This window comes from Pholis gunnellus, assembly GCF_910591455.1.
Source record: "Pholis gunnellus genome assembly, chromosome: 15".
NCBI lineage: Eukaryota > Metazoa > Chordata > Actinopteri > Perciformes > Pholidae > Pholis > Pholis gunnellus.
Genome location: NC_136542.1, coordinates 17,767,564 through 17,783,387, shown reverse-complemented (window position 1 = coordinate 17,783,387; position 15,824 = coordinate 17,767,564). Strand labels below are relative to the sequence as shown.

General features: G+C 40.8%; 1 protein-coding gene across 1 annotated transcript in view; it reads left to right on the top strand.

Annotated features, from left to right (window-relative positions):
• Nucleotides 1-13,099, top strand: part of sntg2 (syntrophin, gamma 2) — a gene marked incomplete at both ends in the record, with an annotated part of 79,316 nt that extends 66,217 nt beyond the window's left edge. Inside the window, 3 exons of the mRNA XM_079174726.1 lie at nucleotides 11,999-12,091; nucleotides 12,626-12,736; nucleotides 12,971-13,099. Coding sequence (XP_079030852.1) covers nucleotides 11,999-12,091; nucleotides 12,626-12,736; nucleotides 12,971-13,099 — 333 coding nt within the window. The remainder of the gene's footprint in view (nucleotides 1-11,998; nucleotides 12,092-12,625; nucleotides 12,737-12,970) is intronic.
• Nucleotides 13,100-15,824: the final 2,725 nt, after the last annotated feature.

Here is a 15,824-nt window from a genome sequence, read left to right as displayed (position 1 = left end):
ACACCAGACAGGACAAGAGACTACTTGCAAATGCGTAATTAATACATATAAAAAGACACAACAACTTATATTACAACTCTGAACAACATAACAAGAAATTGCGTTATGATATCGAAGTGTAATAAAATAAATTAACAAAGGAGTATAAGGGGCATATAATAGAAATATACAGTAATAGAAAATATTATATAAAGTAATGTATTTTAGAAGGATACTATATATTGTAACAGCAATGTTTCTATTATTATTTATGTCCACTCCCTCTCTGCCTGACACACTGCTATTGAATTGACTTAATTCTTTAAATTATTAAGAGTATGAAGTGTTACATTATTTAAATGCTATAGTGAACAGAGTCTATCTCCACCATGTATTATGGTATACACTCTACGGTCCATCCAGACCGTAGAGTGTATACCAACCACGGCCATAATGAATGACTCATCGAACCAAAAAAACACGAGTAACACTTAGTAAGTTAATTGGTCAAATTGGACTCTTATTTATATGAATCGAGTCACCTACTGTAACTACTGTAAGCTCAATGATAAGCACAGGCGTAGGCTTTTTTGCTAAAAGCAAAACTTGAAAATATTTTTGGGGTATTAGTTTCCACAATGCCATGACCACACATTGTATTCAGGGATGAAGAAAGTATGCCACATGTCAGGTCAGACTCTCCCTGAAATGGTGCCTTTTTCATAATTTTACCCCATTTCCACCCTTTTACCCCTCAAGTGCGGCCAACCAAAGATAATGGTTAAAATTGCTCCAAAGCCTGGGGGATTTGGTACTCAGGACCCTTAAATAGGGACATTTATAAATAATACAAAGTAGAGCACCTGTCAGTTGATATTTAAATCACTGGCGAACTGAAATCCTTTCCGGGTCAACATGGGAACCAGATATAATTAAATGGCTTCCTACTTCACCAGTTGTCCTGTGGGGTCAGCCAGCAGCATGGTTGCTTCTAGCACAGGACACAGGTTCTTTAGCCAAAAACCACAATCTCAGAGTCTTAGGAGCCATGTATAATCCCGTTTTACGTTCAGAGGACTCATGTGGTCACTGAGAGTTTAGAGTCATAATTCTACTGGAGTTAATTACATTCTTCAGTTAATTCTGCTAACTGCTAAGGCTTTAAAACTGCCTCATCGAGAGGGTACCATGTGTGTTTTATTTACAGCAACATCACATTTGTATAAGTGTACAAGTGACAGCCGTGGCCGGAGGCTTTGTTTTCAGGTTGTCCATCCGGTCCATTCCCGTGAACGCATTGTCTAAGAAATGAGGGAGTTTGTTAAAATTGGGCACAAATGTCCAACTGATTACATTTTTGGTGGTCAATGTCACCGTGGTCTCATGTCCGTGCCATTCTCATGATATCTTTTTGAATGTCTTGCACAACTCTCTTCAAATTTGACACAAACGTCCACTTGGACTCAAGGATGAACTGTTAAGAATTTGAAGAAGTGCTACCCTGAGCCTTCCACTAAGCACTTATTGTAATCGTATTAGTTTGTTGCACTTATTGTATGTGTTTGTTTCCGCACTGTACGTTTGCTCTGCTTTATGCTCTTAGATACTTGTTTAGCAAAGGAGATGCACTTATGACTTCTAGTGACTAGTAGTTGTCTTGAATACCGATGTTGAATACACTTATTGTAAGTCGCTTTGGATAAAAGCGTCTGCTAAATGACTGTAATGTAATTTGGTGGTCAAAGGTCATTGTGACCTACCAAAACATTTTGAGCTAAAACTCAAGAATTCCTCTGCTAATGATGCCAATTTTACACAAATGTATATAAAAAATATGAAGCTGACAATTCAGATAGACATGGATGTAAACTGCAACATGACTGGTTGGCGAAGGCATACAACCAAAAGGCGATAATTCTAGTTTTCCACCAGTTGTGTCGGACTGACCTTAGCAAATGAGTTTCTTGGGTTAGTGTTGATACACTTCTATTCCATTTAAGGACGAACTGTTAAAATTGAGCAGTTTAATATACACTGTGTGCAGAATTATTAGGCAAATGAGTATTTTGACCACATCCTCCTTTTTATACACTTTGTCCTACTCCATGCTGTATAGGCTTGAAAGCCAACTACCAATGAAGTAAATCAGGTGATGTGCATCTCTGTAATGAGAAGGGGTGTGGCCAAACGACATCAACACCCTACAAAAGGTGTGCTTAATTATTAGGCAACTTCCTTTCCTTTGGCAAAATGGGTCAGAAAAGAGATTTGACAGACTCTGAAAAGTCAAAAATTGTCAGAAGTGTTTCAGAGGGGTGCAGCAGTTTAGAAATTGCTAAGCTTTTGAAGCGGGATCATCGCACAATCAAGCGGTTCCTGGCAAATAGTCAACAGGGGCGCAAGAAGCGTGTAGAAAAAAGAAGACGCAAAATAACTGCCCATGAATTGAGAAGGATCAAGCGTGAAGTTGCCAGGAAGCCATTGGCCACCAGTTGTGCCATATTTCAGAGCTGCAATGTGTCTGGAGTGGCAAGAAGCACAAGGCGCTCAATACTTAGGGACCTGGCCAAGGTAAGGAAAGCCAAAAAGAGGCCACCTTTGAACAAGACGCACAAGATAAAACGTCAAGATTGGGCCAAGAAATATATGAAGACTGATTTCTCCAAGGTGTTTTGGTCTGATGAAATGAGAGTGAGTCTTGATGGGCCAGATGGATGGGCACGAGGCTGGATCAGTAAAGGGCAGGAAGTTCCTCACCGACTCAGACGCCAGCAAGGTGGAGGTGGGGTACTGGTATGGGCTGGTATAATCAAAGATGGGCTCGTGGGACCTTTTCGGGTTGATGATGGAGTGAAGATCAACTCCCAGACCTACTGCCAGTTTCTGGAAGACACCTTCTTCAAGCAGTGGTACAAGAAGAAGTCACCATCATTCAAGAAAAACATGATATTCATGCAGGACAATGCTCCGTCACACGCATCAAAATACACCACAGCATGGCTGGCCAGAAAAGGTCTAAAAGGAGAAAAAATAATGACATGGCCCCCTTGTTCACCTGATCTGAACCCCATTGAGAACCTGTGGTCCTTCATAAAATGTCAGCTCTACAAGGAGGGAAAACAGTACACCTCTCTGAACAGTGTCTGGGAGGCTGTGGTGGCTGCTGCACGCAATGTGGATCGCAAACAAATCAAGGCACTGACAGAATCTATGGATGGAAGGCTTTTGAGCGTCATGGTGAAGAAAGGTGGCTATATTGGTCACTGATTTGTTTTTGGTTGTTTTAGAATGTCACAAATGTTTATTTCAGAATTATGAGTTGTTATATTGGTTTACCTGGTGAAAATAAACAAGTGAGATGGGTATATATTTGTTTTTTATTAAGTTGCCTAATAATTCTGCACAGTAATATTTACCTGCACACACAGATATCCTCATGAAATGGCCAAATCTAAAAAGAAAGCACCAACTTCCAAAAATATGAAACTTTGATAATAAGGAGCCTTTTGGGTTGATTGAGAACACAATTGTGGCCCAATAATAAAAATAATTATCAAAAATACAACTTGCCTAATAATTCTGCACACAGTGTACGTTCGATGCATTTGTTATTTGAGTAGCAGTAGGTATATTCCTTCCATCGGCCACAAGGGGCAGCAAAGAGACCATTCCAGCGTGGCCCACTGGAATCAGGTCAAGGTGAGTTTTAGTGAAGAGGACAAAGGTGGAAAAGTACATTTTGTGTACATTTAACACATTTTAAGTACAAAAATGCCAAACACGGCAGAAAATAGCAGAGGGACGAGGATGCCGGATTAGAAAATGAATATTGTAAATATTTCTCATTCCAGTACAGTCCCTAGCATCCTAGTTGGCTGCGTTGTAGGATTACGTGCATGTGTGGGGTTTGACTGTAGCTGGTGTTACTTGGATAATCCAAATAAAGGCGAGAAAAGGCTTAATTTTCAAAAGGGAGGCATTCAGACCTGTCGCCAATACATTTGATGAGAGAGTCCTAAATGGGGCTTAGGAAGACTCAGTGTAATGGCCATTTCAGTAGACACCCTAAATATACTGTAATGAGTCATACAGAAGGGATCACAATTCAAATGAATGTATCGGCCTCACATTGACCTCTCTTCTTAAGCATGTATGAGGAACAAATCATTTTCCACTTCATAACTGTTACTGCTCAAACTCAACAGTTTCAATATTTAATTAACACGTGTGGTTGCGCTCTCTAGACGTTTGCATGATTGGAATGAGTGGAAACAATGTTGACATGAAACGCTCCACCTGTGACCACCAATAGGCTGTGGTAGCACGCTGTCATTATAGAAACGGGAATCACTGAACAAAATACTTAATTCATGTGTTGACTCAGAAGCTACAGTTAGAAACACATTTCCCTCATGCAACACTCATGTGGGCACTGCACTATCCGAGCTCTGCATACTGTAATTTCCCTGAGCACTGTGCATGACCAAAACGAACCGCTAACAAACGAACCACGGAAAGAGGACGGATTGGCCTTTTAAGAGCTGTAAATTCAGACTGTATGGGTGATGCATTTCACAATGCTTTGTTAATAACATATGCAGTCGATGTTTGAAGGAATTATCTCACACAATTGCACTTCAGAGCAACATCTCTCTCTCTCGCTCTCTCTTTTCATTTTTTTTAAATATATCTTATAATTCAAAGGTACTTTGAAGTATGCAACGTACTGTGCTGATTCTGATTGTCTATCTGTTTTCATTTTAAATATGATATTATTATGAACACACAAGTTTAAAACAAACGACACAATTGCCAATCTGATCATAGCTTATCAAGCGGTGTGTGTGGGCTCTATGAAGAGCAGTACTTTTAAGATTTGTGTCCTTTGACACAAACCTGCCCAACCTGTGTGACTCCCTGGTCGCCGTTGTGCAGTTTTTCCACTTCCTGGGCTCCATCAATATCATGACCTCAAGTGGGAGCGGAACATCAGCTCCATCACCAAGACAGCTCAGCAAAGGATATACTTCCTGATGTCTGCTGAAGACGTTTAATCTGCTGCACACCGCAGCGTATCCACACTGCTTCGCACCATAGAGCAAGAACAATAGCCTTTCCTTTAACCCTGCCTCCCAACTGCTCGGTCTTGGCTCATTCACATTAACGAAGTTGTAAAGTCACAGTTTAGCCACTAATTGGCTTCAAAGCCCAGCGTTCTTCCTGGGGCCTTGGCGTCTGGTGAGAACGGAAAGCTTGAGTAGCAACATTTTTTTAGCAAACGGCCAATATCATTCCAATAAAACATGAATGGTAATCCATGTAGGGGACCTTTTATGAAAACTAAAATGTTATACTTTCCTTTGTTTGTGCAAAGTTGGAGTTGGGTGGGAAGCGAAGCTTTTCTGTCGAACGCTAGCCAAGTTTCCATAAAATAATGCAGTTATTTCATAATCATTAATGAGAATGTCGGTGGTAAAATATATTATATTTGGTACTGCCACGTTAAGATTAGATTGTAAACTTGGCAGTGAATCCTAAACTGAACATTAAATAGATTGTCCAGGTTTTGTCTCCCCTGTGCACCTTGTGCTACATGATATATGGAACCGGTAGAGTAGGATAATAAAGAAGCACAGGAGCAAGGCACTCGCCAAGATAAGAGTCCTGGATGAAGGATCGCCTCCTGAGTGAGCGGAAGAAAGCCAGCTAGAAAGCCCAAGCGAACTGGTTGGACATGTGTGTTTAGGAAATGTTAATCTATTTACATCACTTGCTGTCAACAACAAAGCCCTGGACTTGTACATTAACTGGTGTGTGTGGGGTTTTTTTCCAGCACAGAGGCAAAAACAAGCAGCTGGATGGATGCAGAATGGACACCTTACCCTCTTTCACTGTAACAATATCAAGTCCCAATGTAGAACTCCTCTGCTGCTCCACACAACATTAGCTTCAAAGGGGAGATGATAATATGCAGGAGTGTTTGAAGCTGCAGTCACAGGTTAGCTCACAGCTAATGGGGCTGAATCCACTCTGGATGTGACATAAATGTCAGCTGTCAAGTTGCAAGTGACATTTGGGCATATTTAGATCCAGTCTAAGCAACCAGATTGACAAGCATTTGATTTATGTGAAATATAAATAATAAATATCATGAAACAAATATTTTGATTCCACATTTATGATATCAGATTGCTGTCTAATATGCTAATATTTGACTTGGTGTGTTTGAATGATTTGTGCAATACAAGCATAAGCCCACATCAATGATAAAAGTGGTGTTTAATAACTCCGTACTCTGAAGTAAGTACACTTCTTACTGAGTCAAATCTGCATAGGCACCCCCCCCCCCCCCCCCGCCTTATCAGTATAAAAGTATGAAATAAGATAATGATGCATTTTTTCAGTCTTTAATGATGCAAATGTGGGACACCTTCCTTTGGGAAACCAAAGAAAGCGATGAAGCATTTACATTTGCTTGTGATTCTATGTTCTCCAGCCAATTAGGCTAGTCTCCTGTGGCTTCTGAGGAACACTCAACACAGTCCAACTTAGGATAACCTTCAAATTGACTGGATGTGAGCATTACATAAACAGTGCTGATGGGGTAGAAGTCGGGGGTATAACTGACAAAACTGTCCAACTTGCGTTTTTCCCTCTCTTTCGCCCTATTTCCTTCTTTTCTTCATTTCTGGTAGAAACCCAACATGGCATTGATGGGGTCTGTTAGCGCACAGCAAGCAGACATTTTTCTCTTTCGGGGTCTTCTGGCTAAGATCCCTCTTCTTTTGTCTTTGAAATAATCAGTAGAGAGAGGACAATCTGAGCTCATTAAACTTGCTTTCTCTAGTATTTAAACTGTTTTGTTTAATGCAGCATATTTTCTCTTAAAGTGGCTATAATCAATATAGGCCCTCATTAACGATCGTTCCTTACACCTTAATGCACATCACTTATGTTAATTGTGAACCATCCATTGGTGACCATGTTATTTATAGACCCAAAGTAGGCCTATTTCAGCACCCTAGGCATAGTCACACAATGACATATTCACTGCTGCTGCAAGATGTCGCAGATTATGCTCTGAGGAGGGAACACATTTCCCAGGACCATGTAGATCTATTTGCAGAGAGCGACGAGTACTTCTCTGGTTGCTGTCTTCATGGAGCTGTGCTGTAGTTTGGAGCCAGCCTCTTTTTTCCCCGTTATTTTATATCCACTGACTAAATATGTCCCCTTGTTTGGATGCAGAAGTACCTCCACTTCAGAGCTATTGAATATATGTATATACATTTTTTCCTCCTTTACTTGATTCTCTTAACTTCTTCTTCTTTTTTTTCAATTTCGATGTGTGCACACGGCCCTGCAGTCTCCTGCCCTATAATGTGGATTAGCAGGGCATTTAGAACACAGGTGCGAACAATTCAGCGTTTTAAAAGGATAGTTTGGGTCATTTGAGGTGGTGTTGTATGAGGTACTTCTCCATAGTCAGTGTATTACCCACAGTAGATGGCGGTGTTCACGCCCCCAGTTTGTAGAAATCAACAGGAGAAAGGCACAGGAGCAAAGCAATGTATTGCTGTGGGCGAGGGCAGCAGAAAACCTCTTCATGGGACAACATGGAATGGCAGAGTCAAAGAGAGAAAGAGAGAGAATTATGTCACATTTCAAAATAATCCAGCCCAAGCCCAAAGCTTAACAAGAAACTGGCCCATACCCAGCCTGCCACACAACCTATTGTCGTGACCGTGTCGGGTTCCTGTCAGACTGCTGAACTGTAGGCCAGAATCATGACTCCAAGTGACTGTCACTCTGGATCACCTGAATGTTTTAATAGGCAACTGTGTGCTAACAAGTTCCCCGTATCTACTTAAAATGTGACAGTGTGTGAAGAGTTGTCTTCACAGCTTGTGCCCAATGCCCTCAAGTGGCAAAAAATGACATAACTTCAAGATAGGTTATATAATACCAGCAACACACTCAGACGGCAGCTAAAAATAGAAACAGATAATTGTCAACAGTTGGCACAGGTCACGACAGTTGCCATGAAGTCAAGCTTTCCGCGTGTCACTTAACGCCGTTCTCATTCCCAAATTGTCACATAAGGACCCTTAGTTTTGAGGTTAACTTAATTCAAACAAAAGGGATTTGGTTAGTTTTAGGAAAAGATCCTGGCTTGGGTTCAAATAAGTACAGCTGTTACATAAATGACGTTACGTAACTTTAGTAGTCAATGGTTGGCTTTTGGTTTCACACGTGACGGCAGTTATGTGTCTTCTGTTTCAACCCTCCACCTCCATGTCCTAATGCAGCCTTTTCTCAACTTTCTCGCTCTTTATATTGCGTCTGACTTCAGGAGCACTTGCTCTTAGCGTCTAATATTGCCGCGACACAAAGAGCTAAAAATATGTAGTGACAAAATGACTGATGAAACTGGTGCGTTATTCGTACCACATTTTGTGCTACCGTTCTCAAAGAAGAGTTCACACCGGCCCGACCACTTTTTACTTTTAAACAAAGTTAGTAGTATTAACAACAGGCCAAATCAACTTTCACCAGTGTTACAACCTGGCTCAAAGGCTGCAACATAAGGGAGACAAGACGAGTTAAAAGTAATAAATAGAACCTTTATTTACAGAACAAATAACTAAACTAAACAAACAAGACAAATAAGCAGCTGTGTCATCCATAGCTGGAGGCAGAAAAGAGGGGGAGCCATCTCTGTAAAGGTGCCAAGTCATTATACCTGGCACGCCCACCAGGCTCAGGTGTGTCCCATCAGCTGGCGAGCAACAACCTGAAAGACAGAAAGAGACAGAGGACACAGACCCCTAGTGGAAGGGAAGGGTCGTCACACCAGGAACTAAATCACAGAATAGTTGCTGTGCACTTGGGTGTGGTGTTGATGTACACAGGGGTGTGGTGTTAGGTGCACGATGACTGCTGTGCGCTTACAGGTGGGACAGAACACCCTTCTGAGCACACCTCACAGCTCTTCAGCTTAGTGTTCACTTGGCGCTGGTGTTTGTATCAATATGTATTTAGCAACTTCCTTTTAGAGGATTTGTGACCAATCTCAAAAGATGCAGCGGAGGGTCTCGCATCCTTGATCCCTACCTTAACTGCCTCCTTTACCTTTGATCTCCTCTCACTCTTTGTGACCAAATTATAAGTACTGCAGTGCAATACTTGTGAGAATCATTTTTTTCTCATACCTGTCCTCTGTTTTTTTTTGGGGGGGGGGGTTTATAATTCCCCACACATGCCCTTATACTTCTGTCAGACTTGGCTACGGAGATGTTCTCAAAAAATGTTTCCTGTTGCTAATTCTCCCAGAAAAAATCCTTTCCAATTAGTGAAGTGTAGTCACAGTTCACCATGTCACAACATAGTCTTGCATTTGGTGACAGGAAGAACTTAGCGGCTGGCCTGCCACTGTTTCTTATCCCTGTCACAGCTGAATTCACGACACCACTAAAGACGGGGGGGGGGGGGGGGGGGGGGGGTTGTTTGTGAGGAGAAAACACTTCCACTGAAAGGACTGTACAGTCTCTCGCCATATTCACTGCACACTGCACACTGTTGAAATCACCATGTCCCTGCTGTGTTCTCAAGTGAAATAAAAAAAAAGGGAATAAAAGCCATATATAACAAAAACAGAGAAATCAGAATACACTTCTTGGTATTCCAGCGGAGTGGAGGACAAAAAACACGGAGTCATGTGGCAAGAAAAGCCTTTAGAGGGATATTGCTCCACGGAGAGTAGAACGCTTACACATCAGTGCTTTTCAGAAGACCTGGAAGAAAGAATTGTGAGACAAATGCTTGTTTGCATTGCAGCAGCAGAATGAATGTAAAGGATTTATGCCGTCCAAAATGGATTTCCTCTGGCGTGTGTCTTGACATTATCAGGAGGCTGCACAGGATGCTGCTTTTGCTGACAGCTCGTGCAGGACAAAACAACATCAGATTTGCTCTTATCAGCTCTTCAAAGCCTAACGTGTCAGACTGCCACTTTAAAAAGAACTCATGTGAACACATGGAAAATGTATCCATGAGCAAAGTAAAGTGAGCATAAACACAAATAATTTTAAGAGCAGAAACTACAATTTTAAACAAACACGGTCTGTGTGACGATTGATGACACTAACAGCATCTTGTTCTAACAACACAGAGCTGGATGAGACGACGGATATTCAGTATGTTACACTGATTGCTTTGTGCATAATGGGTTCCCATATAACTGCTCTTTTTTGATTTACGCACAATCAGAATATAATATAATACAATATCATATTCTTACTGTTGGTATTATTGGTCTTTATGTTTTTGCAAATAACACTTGTCGCGTGTGATAAATCCTGCCCCAAGGGTGGCACACTGGTTTAGGATGATTCATTGTCATGGCACACTAAAGGAACACGAGGATAAAAGAATGTTCACGTGTGCCAGGATTTGATTTGGGTTTCCTGTAGCTCTGTGTAATTAGACTCAGTGCTAAGAACAACAGTACACAGAGTTAAGATCCATTGTTGATGTTGGACATTTTGCGTTTTCATTAGTTCAATGCCACATTTTCTATGAGAAGACAAAATTACAAACAAGAATTTGCATCGGCCCATTAACGCAAAACAATGAAAGATCTTACGTGTGGCAGCCTGAGTCATCAGTGCTGAATGTCAAGGATCAGGGCGTCAGGCAGGAGTTGATTTTTGGGTTTCTCATTCTCCTTGATGTCTGCATTAAAGCCCGGTCACATCAGAAAGTGCTGCAGCGGAATTCATCCGCACGTCTTTGGAAAATATGTGTTGCTTGACGCCTGGTTTACTACTCAGGGTGCTAATTGGTACATTACTGTGGATGGCAAGCTAACTGTTAAGGCGCTAACTAGGGCGCCTTAGCAGTTAGCTTGCCAGGCAGTAGTGAGTCATAATGACTTTGCATAAATTAATTTATGAATGAGTCATAGAATAATTGGTAGAAGACATTGTTGATTTTCAGGTTCCTTGCATTGTGCACGCTGGCTCGCTGCCACTCTCACTGGAACACTTAAACACAATAAAGCCATTGTTATTGTCAATAGTAACACCTGCGTCAAAGTGTCTGCTGTGAGAAAGTCCGATTAAAGACGGAGACAAAAGATTTCCGTGCTAATACTCACGCTAACCTCCAGTTAACAAGCTTGTTAGCTCGGCCTACTAACTGTCAGTTAGCGAGCTCGTTTTCTTGGTTGTTTAAGGTAAAAAAAATGTCTGGAGCAACACTACTAATAACCTTTGATAGCTTCCTCCGCTTCGGACGCTTCAGTTCTGCCGAAACGTCTTTCTATTGGTAAACGGTGGAACTTTATCCGTCAGTGTTGTTCACCTAAGTTAACTCCATTAAAATGAGTTCATCTCGCTGACATTGTAAGGATCATTTTACAAGTCATTCCTGAGTGGTCACAGCCTGATTATTCAGTGAAATTAAACTTCATTATAGACTTCCCATACAGTGAACATTTTGACTTGTTAACTAATAACACCTTAATAACAACAATATTGGCTACATTCCACTCAGGTGTGCCAGTTAGCTGGCCCTGCGATTTTGAATGCTGCCTCACTGGCTGGGCTTTCCGACACACATAAAGAGAATGGAGCCGTTGCTAATGATATTAGTTACACCTGTGCTTCTCCTGCTATGAAGGAGCAAAGCCTATTTTCTGTGTTATCAAAGAGGACAGTAAATGAGTGCTAAGACGGCGATGTATGATGAATACCAAGTGAATTGTGAATTCATCCCCTTGCCAATAGTGGGATGCGTTCACCACCACAAATTGGGAATATGGAAATGAAGATATTATTTATTTACATACAGTACAGCCATAGTTGGAAGTAACATGTAACATGTGCTTCTGTGGTCTTTGTGTATGGCTGTTGTCTTGGATGCTCATACATAGAAATGTACCACAGTTTATTCAAAGTGTGTCAGTACAGAATTATACAAATTTACATATTAATTGTGATCAATTCTCTCTCCACAGTCCAAAAGCTACATGTGCAGCAGCCAGGGGAATGTGCTGTGCTTCACCATCGATTTTGGATCGGGGTTCACCTGCTCAGAAGGCACTTCAAAGGTGAAGTATTACTCAGTTCAATTATTGTTGACATCCGGATTCTGTACTGTTCTTCCCTTAATAGCTCCAGAAAATGCAGTTTGACATCTTTTTTTCTGTCTTGATACCCAGTATTTGTCCTTCCTCAAAAGGCTTCCATTGTATTTGAAAATGTACTTTTAATAGCCACATAATTAAAAAATAGACTTTCCAGTGTCACCAATTTTGCACAATGGACTTTCCAGAATAAAGTAGAGAGTAACTGTATCTCAGAGAATGGTGTGCCATTGTTAAAGATATTATTTTAGATTATTTTGGCAGCCTTGCCTCATTTTCTGTCCATTTAATCGCTGCAAGAATGTCACAGCACTGATTTCTAAAGTGCTAATATACTTTTGTCATAAACTGTACAGTTCCTCAAAGTACTATTACACATTGAACTGTCAGGTCTTGATCATGCCGTTCTCTCCGTAGTAAGACATGGTATTTATATCTTGTACTCATTATTGAAATCCCTGTGCTGCTGGGTTTTCTAATCCCCTCCCTCCCGTTTAGACCGCACTGTGGCGATATAAGTTCTCTCAACTTAAAGGCTCCTCTGATGATGGGAAAACCAGGGTAAAGCTCCTCTTCAAGAATGCTGAAAGCAACCAAATAGAGATGAAGGTAATTAGAAGGGAGGCTTTCTTTTTTCTACATCAAAATTACACAATGAGCTGTAATTTTTTCTCACTGATACCAATGAGCTAATGGGCAATTTGACAGAATGTCTCGTGAGAAATGTTCCCGTGTCTGGTGTACTTCAGTTTTCAAAGAGATCTTCTTAAGTTTGAAAATTGTGTTATTTAAATTATAAACATTTTGCACATATTGATGCGTCTCTCTGTCCTTCTTTTTCAGGAACTGGAGTTTGCTAATCTAACAGCCGTCCTTCACTGTATACATTCTTTTATCGCTGCCAAAGTGGCCTCCATGGACCCTCTCTTTATGTGCAGTCAAAGCCTCCCTGGAAATTACATGACCACTTAAGAAGACCCGTCCTCATTGTCATGTGCACCTGTGGCATATCAGCAGTATTTTATTTTCTGCACAGAGCCAATTGATATGTACAGACTGTTCTTGCTATTTTTGTATGAACTGAAAATAATAAATATTTGTAAAAGACTGTAAAAGTAGATAATATATGAATTAATTGTGGAATGAAGATGTTGTTTAATTTGAACAGTTTTTCCTTTTTCTTTAATATTTTTTTGCTCATTACATTATGGAATCCCAGCGGTTACTTCTTATCTACTTGTCACTTTGAAAGGCAGCGACCGTGCTGCCATATGGTGTAGAACTGCCATACATTTGACAACAGGACACGAATCACCAAACACGGAAGCTGCCACTATTTTTAGCAGATAATCTCAGCTAGTGCTGTATCTATGAAGAATAATGATGCCCTACCTACATCTAGTGAGTAAGTACATTTTGCACAGACATAATGAATCTGATGCTGACTCACTGTCATGGGGGGGATTTACATCTTTTAAAGAGCTTTGACAGAAATGTTCTTTATTTCAAATTCACAGTTGAACAGTAATGAAAAAGCTAACCTTTCTGTTCCCAGTTCCTCTGGTTTACTTTCCTTTATATTTTCATATCTGTAAACACAAACACCACAATACAATGCAGTCTAATAAGCCTCCAAAAAACCACTGAATTGAATCATCGCTCTGATTTAAATTGTATGATGTTTGTGCTATTGTGACCATCTTTTTTTAAACCAAATAAAGGCAAGAGTTTCAATATCTCTGGGCAATGAGGACCTTTCACTGCAATGTGACATTTCAGCTTCAAAGTATTATTAAAGACACACTTTTATCACCTCCCATTCTAATGCATTGGACAAGCTGTATGTCTATATAATGGTTTTACTGTGAAAATGCATTGCTGTGATGCAATAAATTACTCATGAAGCACAACTGCCTGTCATCTGACCCATGTCACAACTCCCTGTAGGTTTGAACTTTGAAAGTGGAGGGCGTGCAGTGGATGTAACTTTATCCCTGCCGCTAAAGGCGGTTGTCTGATTTTGACCCATAAGCTTGTCCCAGTCATTATGTGTAATATAGTATAACATGTGCTGAGCTTGTTTTAAAGGAACAGTTTCACGTGAAATAAAAATAGGCTTTATTGTACGTTTTACAGGGGATGTGCTGTAATGTTTCTTTGACTGGCACTGCAGTTGTGTGTCCATTCACTTGTTGAGCAATTGTAACCGAACCTTTGAAATGTTGCGAAAAATAAGTACGAACTAGGTGCGTTTCCAGTAGCTGGTTTGGAGCGAATAAACTAGGCTATGCAAAGCGCAGTTTCATCAGAAGTTGGAGCTACAGGCTACTCTCTTCACGTTGCTGTAACCCGCCAGTAAACAGAATAGAAGAAGCAGAGGTTGCAAACAGAAACAAAACAAGTTGACTTTTGACAAAGGCCCTTCAAGCGAGCATATACACTCTTTGTTCAGTTGACCCTTCGCTAAGTCCAGCCCTAGAACTCAGACTGGCCAATCACAGCTTCAGCCAGCTCTGCACAGGGTTCAACAACGAACTAACTCGGGTTACTCAAAGACTCGGGTGCAATTGTTTCAGATTCTCTTCAAATTCAGGCTAGTTTTGTTGGTTTGGAGCTAGTCATGGCTAGACGCGTTGTAATAGTGATACTCGTTACCTGAGAGGTTGGAAGGAGATATACGTTTCTAAAACAGTACATTTCTACGTGAAAACCTGTGGCTCCAGAGTACGTTAGCATATCATTAACTAGTGTTAGTGTGTCTATGCTATGCCAGCTACTGAAGATATACTGCTACTTTTGCTTTTCTTAAATAAATGCAACGGTGAAGAAAGACCTGCCTCTACTGGAACAGTGCTGTTCCTTTAAATTCATTGTCTTCCATCCTGATTGCCAGGTGATGTGGTGGTTCACTATTACACGGTGATCTGTCACTGTATGACATCCTGGATCTATCTTTATCTTTATTGAAGTTAAGGCCCTTCTGTCTGCTTTCCTCTGAAGTTGCTTTGTCCTTTTTCCAAAAATAAGATGATTTTTGAGGTCGGTGACCGTGTGGGCTCCATGATGGCAGCAGCCTGAGGCAGGGCTTGGAGAAGGGTCATTTGAGGAAGTCTATTGCATTTTACTGTTTCCATACAGATTCACCAATACAATACTTTAAAATGCGCCGAGAAATATGTTTTCTTCCTGCCTTGGCACCATGAGGTTGCCAGGCAACAACAGATACACAGATAACCCTTTAACAACTTTGTTTTTTGCATGAATTAAACTGGATGTGGTCTTTAGAAGTACTGGTGGGCAGATTCTGTTACTTTTGGACAGGACCATGCAAGACCCTCCAGTCTAAGCTCACCATCTCTTGGCTGTGCCTTCCTTTTTACTGGACAGATAAAAGAGTGGCATCGATCTTTTATGTCACTCGAATAAGAGTATTTCCAAAAATGTAATTTTTGGCATGTATTGCAGGTGGGTAGCTACATCTTAAGTCTGCATAGATAACATGTAGGTAGTCAATGCTGTGAAGAAAGTTGACGTAAGTTCAGAACAAAATGTAATCATTCATTTTATTCTACTTTGGATCACAATATCACTTTCTTTCGGAACTCCTGCTGTTGATGTGGGGTTGATTCTACAAGTCACTATCTGCATCTGGTCACTCGCCTGAAAAGCATATCATGCACAGATGCTGTCCCCATTT